This window comes from Epinephelus fuscoguttatus, linkage group LG17 (genome assembly GCF_011397635.1).
Source record: "Epinephelus fuscoguttatus linkage group LG17, E.fuscoguttatus.final_Chr_v1".
NCBI classification, from domain to species: domain Eukaryota; kingdom Metazoa; phylum Chordata; class Actinopteri; order Perciformes; family Serranidae; genus Epinephelus; species Epinephelus fuscoguttatus.
This window is the reverse complement of record NC_064768.1, coordinates 42,054,667-42,067,515: the sequence shown is the minus strand read 5'-3', so window position 1 is coordinate 42,067,515 and position 12,849 is coordinate 42,054,667. Positions and strand designations below refer to the sequence as shown.

The following is a 12,849-nucleotide window of genomic DNA, read 5'->3' as shown; positions in this document are numbered from 1 at the left end:
TGTGTGTGTGTGTGTGTGTTTGTGTGTGTGTGTTTGTGAGGACAGTCTCAACATCTGAGGACATTTGGTTGGTTTAATGTCTTCAGAAAGACAGCTGGACGCATCAGACTTGGTCCTTACTATGATATATTGATGTGTAAAATGTGTACATATAACAGCGTGTGTGTGTGTGTATGTCATGTTCGTACGCGTGAGGCAGGCTGGTCCATCGTTCTTGAAGCCGCATTCTGGAACATCTGTGGGCGGAGCACCACCTGGCCAATAAAAGCTTCGCCCACTCTGCATGATCAGCTGCTTCATACTGCTGTTGTAAACACACACTACCTGCACACACACACACACACACACACACACACACACCATGTGACAAATGACTGTTGTTCATCAGGTCTGTGTGACGACAGTGACGACATCATAGCTCAGGTGTTTTTACCTGGAACTCTCCAGACTCTACGTCGATGGTGTCCCACACGGCAAAGTCCATCTGTCTGTCCCCGAACTCGTCCATCTGCACGGTGCCCATCACTCCTGCACACACACACACACACACACACACACACACAGGAACCTTTATGTGTTGCTTGGCAACAAGCCCGCTGGAGAACTATTTCTGTGGGTGGAGCCAAATAAATCATTCAGTAAACAAACACATGATTCAATAAATAAATAAATAAATAATAACGTGTTGTCACTTTTTACTGTCAACAGGTTATTACTCATTAATTTATTTTCACAGGATGAAAACAAATCAGACGGTAAATGGAGCTGCACAGTTTCTCTGTACACGTCACACAGCTGGGCGCAGATTTCTGTCACATGTTGGTGATGTCATCAGGTCGTGGTTATTATAAGTCCTGTGTCACAGGAAACTCGTCCCAGAAGCTTCTTCAGTTCTGACCAATGGTACCGAGTCGCAGACTTTAGACTCTGTGGGTGAACACTGGTCCGTCAGAACTGAAGAAGGACGAGAGGTGAAACATCTTAAACAGACGCAGCAGGACCGGTTGTCTAGGATACAGGTCTGGTTGTCTAGGATACAGGTCCGGTTGCCTAGGATACAGGTCTGGTTGTCTAGGATACAGGTCCGGTTGTCTAGGATACAGGTCTGGTTGTCTAGGATACAGGTCCGGTTGCCTAGGATACAGGATTGAGGAGTTCTGTAACAGGTTTTAATGAGAATCAAACTTTTTGCTTCATACCACGTGTTTCTGCTCTCGAGGCCTCCGGCGTTGTTGCCGGGGCGCTCTGAACTCCTCAAGTTGACAAAACTTCAACTCACAGCAGGAAAGCGCCCCACGTCATCTCTGCTTTTTTCCCCATTGTCTAATGGGATGATCTGAGAGGCGGGGCTTCTGTGGTGGTCATGACAAGTTTACAGTAAACAATGGAGGAGAAACTGGTGGTAGTGGTTGCTGGATACCAGAGCTATACGACTCAATTCATCTGTCCGTCTGTCCGTCCCCCTCTGACGCACACGCCCGGTGATTAATGACTGCAGGCTGTGTGTGTGTGTGTGTGTGTGTGTGTGTTGTCGTCAGTGTAATCTAATAAAGAGCAGCAGCCTGTGTTATCAACTTCATCATCATCATCCTCCTCTCCTCCTTCTCCTTCATGCAAACAGGACACAGCTACAACCTGTCCAGTCTGTACTGGGGAGAGGGTGTCAGATCAATAACCCACACACACACACACAGCTGTGAGTGTGTGTCTGATCACATTAGTTGCGTCCAGCTGAGTCCTGCCATCAGCGTGTCACTTCCTGTGATGGACGGCCATTTCCTGTGTGTTTTCCACACCTGCTCCCCGTCCTCTGTCCACATCAATCTATAAACAGACTTGCTGATGGTTTGACTCCGCCCACCAGTGAAAACATGGATGCTTCACACACAGAAGATCTGACCAATCGCATTCAGCCTCTGACCAAGTGTCTGCCATTAAAACATGATGATGTCGACATTTTATTTACATATATTTGCAGACATCTTATTTTGTCTGGCGTGTCCTCAGTAACCTCAGAAACCTCTCGTCTGTTTGTCTTTAAAATGTTTCTCAACTTAAAACAACACACTGACGACAGATTTAAAGTCTGAGCTGACAGACGGAGACAGTTTTATGGGACACTTGTTTTTCTGTCTCTGTTTGGGCTCCGTCCCGTCTCCTCAGTCTGAAACTAGACAGCCTAGAGGACGAGCTCAGGGGACGGACTGTGTCCTGCAGTAACAATGCCGGGGTTGGTTTAAAGGATCAGACTTTGATGTGTCTGCTCTTCCTAGAACTGTCTCCTGCTGCTCAGCTGATAGATGACTTCCTGTCAGCTCCTCTCACTTCCTGTTGTGAAGTGAAAACAATACAGAGTCCAGCTTCGCTTAGAGACGCTGAATGTCTCCGTCCAGCTGCTGTCATCCGATTATTGAGTCACATGTTGATCAGCTGTGCCTCGTCTGCTGCGGGCAACCTTCCAAACACCAAACATAACCATGGAATTCAAAATGGCCGACTTCCTGTTGGGTTTAAACAATAAGTCCAACAGGTTTTTTTGTGCGTCAGGGTGCAATATACATGCATACCAATTTTCGTCCATGTCTGTGAAACATTCTGCAGGGTCTGCTCTTTAAAGGGCGTGGCCAATGCCGAAACTCATATGATGTGTCCAGGCCGAGACTTTTAAGGAGCACGTCAAGTTTCAGGCAGATTGGACCACGTATGCTGGAGTTACAAACTACTTCCTGTTTCATGGCAAAATACCTGTTTGACACCTCACCACTGTCGCAGGATTCAACGAAAACTCAAGCTTGTAATAACTTTTCATCGTTAAGGTCTTTTGATGGAATCGGATTAAATCTCTGGCAGGAGTTTGTAAAATTACGACTCCTGGAAATGGCACCAAAATTGTACAGTAAATTTGAAATGGCGGAGTTACTGTTGGGTTTAGATTACGGCTGTGTGATTGCCTCTAAATTTCATATTTTGGATTGTCATTGCTCTAGATTAAATCGCCAGGGTGGGGGATGGGGGTTATGTCCTTGGCGTGTGTCTTGCGTTGATCACTACCACGTTATTTTTGGTCGGTACCGACACCGCTGCACAGCGGGGGACGTGTTGCTCCTCCTCACTTCAAGTCGCTGTCATTAACTTTTAACCTGCAACATTGTAGGAATTTATGAAACCCCTTGTGAACATTTCAGTAGTTACACATTAAAACAATATTTGTTTGCAATTACTCTATTGAACGACCCCGAAGCATGAGCACACGTTCTGTGTCACTTCAGATCAAAGAGATGCGCCCTGTCACTGTCAGTGCAGGGCTGACAGGTCACCCTCCGCTGAGAAGAGAGAGAGGAGATGGCTTGTAGGTCTGTGTGTAAACGGGGCTTCTCTGACAGTCATGTATTTCCAGCAAATCGCCTGGCAAACCTCCAATCGCCAACGTTAGCTGTTAGCAGTTATTCAACATTAGTTATTAGCAGTTAATTAACATTAGCTGTTAGCAGTTAGTTAACATTAGTTATTAGCAGTTAGTTAACATTAGTTATTAGCAGTTAGTTAACATTAGTTATTAGCAGTTAGTTAACATTAGCTGTTAGCAGTTAGTTAACATTAGTTATTAGCAGTTAGTTAACATTAGCTGTTAGCAGTTATTCAACATTAGTTATTAGCAGTTAGTTAACATTAGTTATTAGCAGTTAGTTAACATTAGCTGTTAGCAGTTAGTTAACATTAGTTATTAGCAGTTAGTTAACATTAGCTGTTAGCAGTTAGCTAACGTTAGTTATTAGCAGTTAGTTAACATTAGTTATTAGCAGTTAGTTAACATTAGCTGTTAGCAGTTAGTTAATGTTAGTTATTAGCAGTTAGTTAACATTAGTTATTAGCAGTTAGTTAACATTAGCTGTTAGCAGTTAGTTAACGTTAGCCCTTTTTAAACAGGGGTTGTGCAAATTTGCAGGAAAGTCCAATCAGTCTTTTTTCAGCATTGGCAGTATAAAAACAAAATTGGGGAGTGCAGCAAAATGCCGCCTACCTACTTTTGTTTATACAGAATGTGCCTTTTTCGGGGCAATGGGGGGCGTGAGCAAGTAACAAAACGTGTAGCTCAGCGTGTGACGTAAACAGTGACGTGGGAAGCCGCGGCTGGTCAGTCCTTCGGTGATTCTCTCGTAAGTCGGCCCGTTCTTCACCGTCCCCGTCATCTGACGGTTAATGGCCTCTTCGTTTGCGAGGACAAGGAGGGCGCACAATTCCTTGTCTCCCCAGTTGCTCATCTTTACAGTGTCTGTCAGGTTTGTGTTTCCCTCTTGCTACTAGCTGCTCGCTAATTCCTGCTATCAGCTGTTTCCTGTTTATCCACCGCCAGTGGCTCGCACATGCGGCGTCATCAACAGCTCCTCCCACAAGTCATCAACAGCTCCTCCCGTTGTGGAAGGCTGCCTCGTTCTGTTTAAATTAAAAGGGTTCCACCAATATGTCCTCTAGGGTGAGCAGGTCCCAATAAACCAAATGTGGGACAAGGAGTAGGTTTGTGAGGGACAATGTGGGACACCCGCCCCGAGTGCGAAGTTTAGTCATCAGAGACTTGTCACGGTACCAAAACTGGGACCCATGGTACGATACCAGTGAAAGTATCACGGTTCTGAGTAGTATCACAATACCACAACAAAAATGAGGCAGATGTGCCTTTTGTCATTTATAAAAAGATAAATCACTTTTCTATAGGCCTAATTAGGCCTTATTGTTATCCTGCATCATCTTCTTCTTCTTCTTCTTCTTTCTTCTTCTTCTTCCGAGGAAATCATTCTTCCCATGGGTGAAAACTCACCAAACTTTGCACAAAGGTCCAGTCTCATGCCAGATATCCTCAGCTGTAAACTCAAGCCAATAGTCCTGATGGTGGTGCTACAGCAAGCGTCTAAAGTTCAAAACTTTGAAAATTCATCACAAATCAACCATACGTGCTACAACTTCACAACTTTCATCAAACGGTAGCCCCAATACTGAAGAAACTTTTGTACATTTAAACCTATTAAAAATGATGAAGTTCATCACTGTTTTTTCAAAAACTGTAAAACTTCTTAAACCTATCTCCTCCCACAATTTGTGCTCAGTTGGCACCAAACTTGCTACAGAGCATCTTCAGACTGTCCTACACAAACTATGTTTCTCAGATTTTTGATTTATCAAAAATTGAGCCTACAGTGCATCAAAATGTTTGACTGTAAACGGTACTGTAAACATATACATGCAAATTCTTGCTAAATAAATCTTCAATGTTCATGAAAAAAATGACAAAATTCTAGAGTCATGGTAGATGATGTCTGGCACATTTCAGAATTTTATCTCAAAAACTGAATTTTTGACAGCATTTTGAATTTTGCTCTAATGTGAACAATTGGAGTCAATGTAAAAATGGCAACGTTAAACATCAGTTTTTCACTTATGGAGCAAATCAATCATTGTTACAAACAAATTACCAACATCTCCATGCTGTCTAGATGCAATATGTGTATTTTCAGATTTTTGTCTTAATAAGTGAATTTTTGACAGCCGTTTGAAATCTGCCTTTACACACTAACTGTAATGTTCTCTTTAGCTGTTAGTGTGTTTGTGTTAATTTCCTGTTTTATTTTGAAATCCTGTTGTTTTTGGTTGATGTCTAGTTTTACTTCCTGTCTTTGTTCTTTTCCCGCCTTTTGATCACTCACCTGTGACTGATTTGTAATCACCTTCACCTGTGTATATATACCATGTGTTTTCACCAGCCCTCTGCCAGATTACCGTTGTCTCCCAGTGTGTTCATGCCTTCCAGCCCTGTGGATCTAGGTTTGTTTGCCCGTTGTTGTTTTTTTTTTTGGACTTTGAAGACTTTTGGTATGTTACTCTTGGAATTGCCTTCCTTTGGATTCTGCTTGAATTTTTGAGTAAAGAACTTTGACTTTTCCTCTGCATTTGAGTCGTTTCTTCTGTTTCAGCTGCTGTCTTGCACACAGGTGACTGGCTTAGTCAATCTGTGAAGCTACATGTGACATTTCTGTTAGCCAGTTAGCTCAGTGAGACAGAGGATGGTTTTTGGTGTTGGAGATTGTGAGTTCAAGCCTCAGCTCATGCAACATTTCCATATGAGAAACTTTTCATGAAGGTCCAGTCCCATGCCACATGTCCTCAACTGGAAACACAAGACAGTAGTCCTGATGGTGGCGCTACAGCAGCCTCTAAATGTCAAAACTTTGAAAATTCATAACAAATCAACCATATGTGCTACAGCTTTGGAACTTTCACTTTGAAATGTGCTTTTCCATGGCATGGATGGCTACTGTCTGGCACCCTGATGCTGGGCTTAGTCAATCTGTGAAGCCACACATGAACTGTCAGTTGCCAGTTAGCTCAGTGAGATAGAAGACGGACCTCAGTCTCAGAAGTTGTGAGTTCAAGCCTCAGCTAAGGCAGAACAGACGTTCTAATGTGAAAGTCCAATGTTCAGGCATCATGCTATGTGGATTAGAGACTACCAAGGTTAAAATAATTATGATCCAGGCAGCTGTGCGGAGAGACAAACACACTCTATCAACACTTTTCCCTGTTTATTTGGCTTAGCTATCAGTCAATATGCAGAGTCTATCCAATAGCTATTTTTACATTTTAAAAAATGTTTTCATCTTTGTCACCATGGATAATGTTTAGCTTTAAGCTAGATCAGGCCAGTTTGTTCATAACTGTTAGCAGTTTATGTTATTCTTACTTTGTTGTTCTTCAGTTGTTTCTTTCCTTTGTATATGATGAGTCTGATCACTTCAGCCACTCATCCACAGTTTGAAGGGCATGCCATAATTATATGATGTAACTTCTATGTTGTGATATGCTTTGTTTTAGTGTGTGTGTGTTGCTCAGAGTTGCCTAATTTTGCCTAAAATTGCCCGGCCCCGACCATTGCTGCGCAGCAGCTGTAATACATCAATGATATTTCAATGGAATAAATTACTTATTGACTTATTCATACTTCAAAAACAGCATCAATCAGTGATTAACATAGGGGGATCAAAATAAAATGAATAAATGAAATAAGAATCAACCAGCCACCCTCCTCCCCTGACAAGTAAAGAACAGTCCCTTCATAAGTAAAGAACAGTCCCTAAAGTGCGGTGAGGTTTGTGGGCCGTTACCTGCCACAAAGAGAGAAATGTGAACGGCTCGTTTCTCCTCTGACACGTCACATACCTGTGTGCCGCCACGACTCGGCTGTTCAGGTACTACTGGGCAGTCATGACACCAAGAAGAGGAAATTACTGGACCTGGAGCCGGGCTTCTCGGTCGCCAGTAAGCCGTTATCTTGCGGTGGTCATAGTGCTCTGCCGTATTCCTCTCTGTGACCCCCGTTCAACCCACAACCGGCAGGATTCGCCTTTCGTTTCTGCTGCTGGTTGAAATCTGTACTCACACAGCGTGCTCCTGAATGATTTCTTTTGCTCGCACAAAACTATTTTTAGTCGCAAATGCGAGTAAAGTGCTCGCACCGTAGAGCTCTGTGGAAAACAAATCACTGTAGCATATATAAACAAATCTAACCTACAAGTAAAAAGAAATAAATAGTAACTTTCACTGCTTAAAGATACTCAATAGCTCAGCTAATACCTGACATGTCACTGGAGAACAAACCACTGCAGCAGCATATTGAGTGCCAGGTGACCAGTGTGCGCCGTTATTGGACGGCGCATGGACACTCACCCTCTTGTGATTGGACTCTGAACTTATCCCACAGTAGTGGTACGTGAGGTACTGTAGTACTACAGTACTCCAACAATGTTAGCGCAGGTGGCAACCAATCACGCGGGACATGGTCTCAATTTGCGTGACGCATGAAAAGAGACAGAAATGCTGTGCAGTCCCGCACAGTGCGGGACGTCTGGTCACCCTACTTAAAGCGACTCGCAAGCAGCCGCTAGTAGGGGGCCCCATTAGGGGGGATTTCAACATGTTGGCGTTGTTGCAGTGTCTATAGGGGTTCCATCATATTGTCATTGATATGGACCAATGTCAGCCGTCTCTGGGGGCCCCCTTCCAGCTCGGGGCCCTTGGCAATTGTCTAGTTTGCCCCTCTGGTTGCAACGGCCCTGGCGCACCTCGGATCAACTCGCCAATCTGGCTCTGTGTGTCTAAACACTCACAGCTTGCCGGCAAAACGGTCCAACATTCACCGAAAATCTGGCAGTGTGAAAGGTGAAAGGGGCTGTTAGCCGTATTTGTTTCAAAAACGTGTCCAGTATAAGACAGTTGTTTTGTTTCTGCCATCTGAAGTCAGCATGATGTCCACCAATCAGGAGCCTCTGAGCTCTGTGAGTTCACCATGGGAACCAGAGTCTGTTTTCCCACACACACACACATTCTCACGGCTGCTCTGTGTGTGTGTGTGTGTGTGTGTGTGTGTGTTTTGTTCTGCATGCGTGTGTGTGTGTGTGTGTGTGTGTGTGTGTGAGAGAGAGAATGAAGTTAGCGTGTTAGCATAGCCCTGCAGAGTAAATGTGGACCAGCCGGGAACATGAGGACATCTGAGAGTCAAACCACCATCAGGACGGGGAAACCACACAGAGCTCTCTGATTGGCTGCTGAGTCCCCAAAGTGTCTTGCTCTCACCGCAGAGGGTCACCATGGTAACAGCGAGACATGTAACCCACAGAGTGGAGGCGTGAGAGACGAGAGGGACGAGGACACAAACATCTGTCCTCACCTGAGAAAGTTCTGTTCCACATCCTGCGGGTCACCACGTCTCCTCTGGGACGCCACACTCCTCCTTCTCGTCCTCCTCTCTGCTCGCTCAGCGTCTCATTCAGAGCCTGAGAGTACATCATGACGCCGTCATAGAAACCTGCAGCAATCAGGTTATACTGAGAGACAGACAGACAGAGGGACAGACAGATGGACAGACAGACAGAGGGACAGACAGAGGGGACAGACAGAGAGAGAGATGGACAGACAGACAGAGGGACAGACAGATGGACAGACAGATGGACAGACAGAGGGACAGACAGATGGACAGACAGACAGAGGGACAGACAGAGGGGACAGACAGAGAGAGAGATGGACAGACAGACAGAGGGACAGACAGATGGACAGACAGACAGAGGGACAGACAGACAGAGAGATGGACAGATGGACAGACAGACAGAGGGACAGACAGAGGGACAGACAGAGAGACAGACAGACAGAGGGACAGACAGAGGGACAGACAGACAGAGGGACAGACAGACAGAGAGACAGACAGACAAAGAGATGGACAGACAGACAGATGGACAGACAGACAGAGGGACAGACAGACAGAGGGACAGAGAGATGGACAGACAGACAGACAGAGGGACAGAGAGATGGACAGACAGAGGGACAGACAGACAGAGAGACAGACAGACAGACAGAGGGACAGACAGAGGGACAGACAGACAGAGAGACAGACAGATGGACAGACAGACAGAGGGACAGACAGACAGAGAGACAGACAGACAGAGAGATGGACAGACAGACAGATGGACAGACAGACAGAGGGACAGACAGACAGAGAGACAGACAGACAGAGAGATGGACAGACAGACAGATGGACAGACAGACAGAGAGACAGACAGACAGAGGGACAGACAGACAGAGGGACAGAGAGATGGACAGACAGACAGACAGATGGACAGACAGACAGAGGGACAGACAGACAGAGAGAAAGACAGACAAAGAGATGGACAGACAGACAGATGGACAGACAGACAGAGAGACAGACAGACAGACAGATGGACAGACAGAGAGATGGACAGACAAAGAGATGGACAGACAGACAGATGGACAGACAGACAGAGGGACAGACAGACAGAGGGACAGAGAGATGGACAGACAGACAGACAGAGGGACAGTGAGATGGACAGACAGACAGAGGGACAGACAGACAGACAGAGGGACAGACAGACAGAGGGACAGACAGACAGAGAGACAGACAGATGGACAGACAGACAGAGGGACAGACAGACAGAGGGGACAGACAGACAGAGAGATGGACAGACAGACAGATGGACAGACAGACAGAGGGACAGACAGACAGAGAGACAGACAGACAGAGAGATGGACAGACAGACAGATGGACAGACAGACAGAGAGACAGACAGACAGACAGATGGACAGACAGAGAGATGGACAGACAGACAGAGGGACAGACAGACAGACAGAGGGACATCAGATTAACAAGCTTAATTTTAGTTAAAAAACAAACAAACACTTTAAACGTCTTGTTTCAGACGTTAAAGACGTAACGTAAAAAGTGTCTCGGCTTTCCGAGGGTTAAAAAAATCTGAACATCAGCGACCGATGCTCGCCGTGATAGCCAATCAGCATTGAGATCCTCTGGGGATGTATGACACACAGTACGTACCGTTGGAAGTTCATTCATTGATTCAGCGATTTCACGAGTCAACACAAAATATTGTAGCGTTTAGACATGTTGTTTCTGTGAGTTTGGTGGTTCATCCAACCAGGTCAGGACCTCCACATCCAGCGTCTCCACCTGTACGATGGCGTGACAGTAGACACCTGAACACATTATCTTCATCACTGTTAGCAGTGTGGTTGTGATGTCGGTTGGATGAACCGCCGAAATCACCGAAACAAAATCAGAGACGTCTCATGTTAAACGCTAGATTATTTTGTGTTGACTCGTGTCCTATGCTCGTCGCTGAATCAATGAATGAGCTTCCGCCGGTACGTACTCGGCGTCATAAGCCCCTGGAGGATCTCAATGCTGATTGGCTATCGCGGTGTGAATTGGTCGCTGAAGTTCCAATTTTTCAACTCTTTCTTTTTCAAATTAGTGTATAACGTGAATTTGCACTTCTTGCTTTACTTGCTGCGCTTAATTTGTGTATTTCGCATCATTCGTGTCGTGTGTACTGCGCAGCCTGGCAGCAGTTCGCGTCTACTCGTGTTTTTACATTGACTTTACGTGTAATTCAATCACCCAAATTAACGTAAACAGTGTAACGTTGTGGTGAACCCGTGCTTGACCGGGTGTTCAGACTGAGTCTACCCGTGACCAACTCCCTGACCCCCTGACAGAACAGACTGATGCAGTCTGTGTTTGGTACCAGAGAGTCCTGGATGGTGAAGTTGAACATCTTCTTGGCGTCGTCCTTCAAAGTTTCGACGAACTGAAGATACTCTGGATTCTGAGGCTCCAGGTAGGTCAGCACCTTCACACTCTGACAGACAGACACACAGACACCTCAGTGAGACTCCTGCCCACAGACCCAGTTTTCAAACATGACTGGTCACTACCGTCACAGTGACATGTGACCCTGTGATGTCACCAGACCAACAAACTTCAGCTTATTGGTTTGGTATCAGGCTGTACGTAGTGTACACAGTGTACTACACTGTCACTCACCCTAAAGGCGTGGCGGGCGGCGAAGTCGTCCTGGTCTCCTCTGAACCAAGGCCTGATGGGGCCCGGCCCCCCCAGACCCTCAGCAAAGAGATCAATGAAGAAGAAGACATAGTCCTCCAGCTCCACGCCCTCCTTCCAGAACTGAACCATCAGAGTCCTGAGGATGTCCCAGGAGCAGCACAGGTACACCACTGAAGAAGAAGAGGACAAGAAGAAGAAGAAGAAGAAGAAATGAGCGGAGGAGGTCTGACTGTGTTCATCTCCAGTTTCCTCCTCAGAGGAGAACTGTCCCTCACTGATGACCTCATCGTTCCCATCATTTGTCACCATGGTGATTATCACAGTCCACATCCCATCCCACCACACACACACACACACACACACACACACAGAGGTAATTACTCAGTGCCCTCCAGCGTTGCCGGCTGCAACAGATGGCCTCACTTAGAGGACGACTGACACAATTACTGTGTGTGTGTGTGTGTGTGTGTGTGTGTGTGTGTGTGTGTGTAAAGCCTAGTTTATGGTCGACGCAGTTGCGGGGTTCACACGCTACAAATTACATAACCGCGCACCTGGCAACGACAGCCGCACATGCTGGCGCTTCACGAGGTCGGGCACCTCCAGGATTTTGAAACTTTTCGCAAGCCGCACTAATGTTGCTCAATTCAAAATGGATGAATTTGAGGGAAGACTAGCTGAAGTGCATCTCTTCATCTACAGCCCACATTGGCTTCACAAGCTGGCTGTGTTCCCCAGTCAGATATCTCACTACATGTAACGGGCGGACAGACCATCTTCTTTTGCAACGTTTTGTCTGGTCAAAGCCATAAACATAACAATTCCTCCTCCTCTGCAATTCATACTTTTCGTGCTGCCATCATTGCTGTTTACATTGTTTTCCACTTGCTTCTACTACTTCCTATAGTATTTTTTCAATCCGCGAACAGAGCCGGGCGAAGGTATAACTGAGCCTTAGCACTTTCTTTTAAAATGGCCACTCTGCTGTTTCCTGTAACTCCTGCTGTGTACTGCTGCTTCGGACACTTTTCACCCTTAACAGCCGCAATCTTGGAACAGATTGTTGGGTCTGTGATGATTTGGTACTGCCAACAGTGATGCCAGTACTTGCTAGCTAATGTTAGCCTGCTGGCTTGCTGGCATTAGCTTGCTAGCCAATGTTAGTTACGAGTGCCAGGTAATGTTAGCACTTGCTAGCTAGCTAACTTGCTCATTGCTATGGATTTGAGACTACACTACCCTGCTGAAATTAGTGCACCACACAAGCAGTATGTAGCGTACACGCTGTACCTCACTGAAGCGTACTGAGAGAAGCACGTAGCGTACACGCTGCACTTCACTGAAGTGTACTGAGAGAAGCCCGTAGCGTACACGCTGTACCTCACTGAAGCGTACTGAGAGAAGCACGTAGCGTACACGCTGCACTTCAC

General features: G+C 45.9%; 1 protein-coding gene across 1 annotated transcript in view; it reads right to left on the bottom strand.

Moving 5' to 3' along the window:
• The window catches only part of npr1a (natriuretic peptide receptor 1a), a 37,791-nt gene that overhangs the window by 18,369 nt on the left and 6,573 nt on the right, over positions 1–12,849 (bottom strand). The window contains exons 3-7 of the mRNA XM_049602533.1: positions 11,399–11,589; positions 11,100–11,213; positions 8,717–8,873; positions 434–528; positions 189–324 (exon numbers count right to left, since the gene is read on the bottom strand). Coding sequence (XP_049458490.1) covers positions 189–324; positions 434–528; positions 8,717–8,873; positions 11,100–11,213; positions 11,399–11,589 — 693 coding nt within the window. The remainder of the gene's footprint in view (positions 1–188; positions 325–433; positions 529–8,716; positions 8,874–11,099; positions 11,214–11,398; positions 11,590–12,849) is intronic.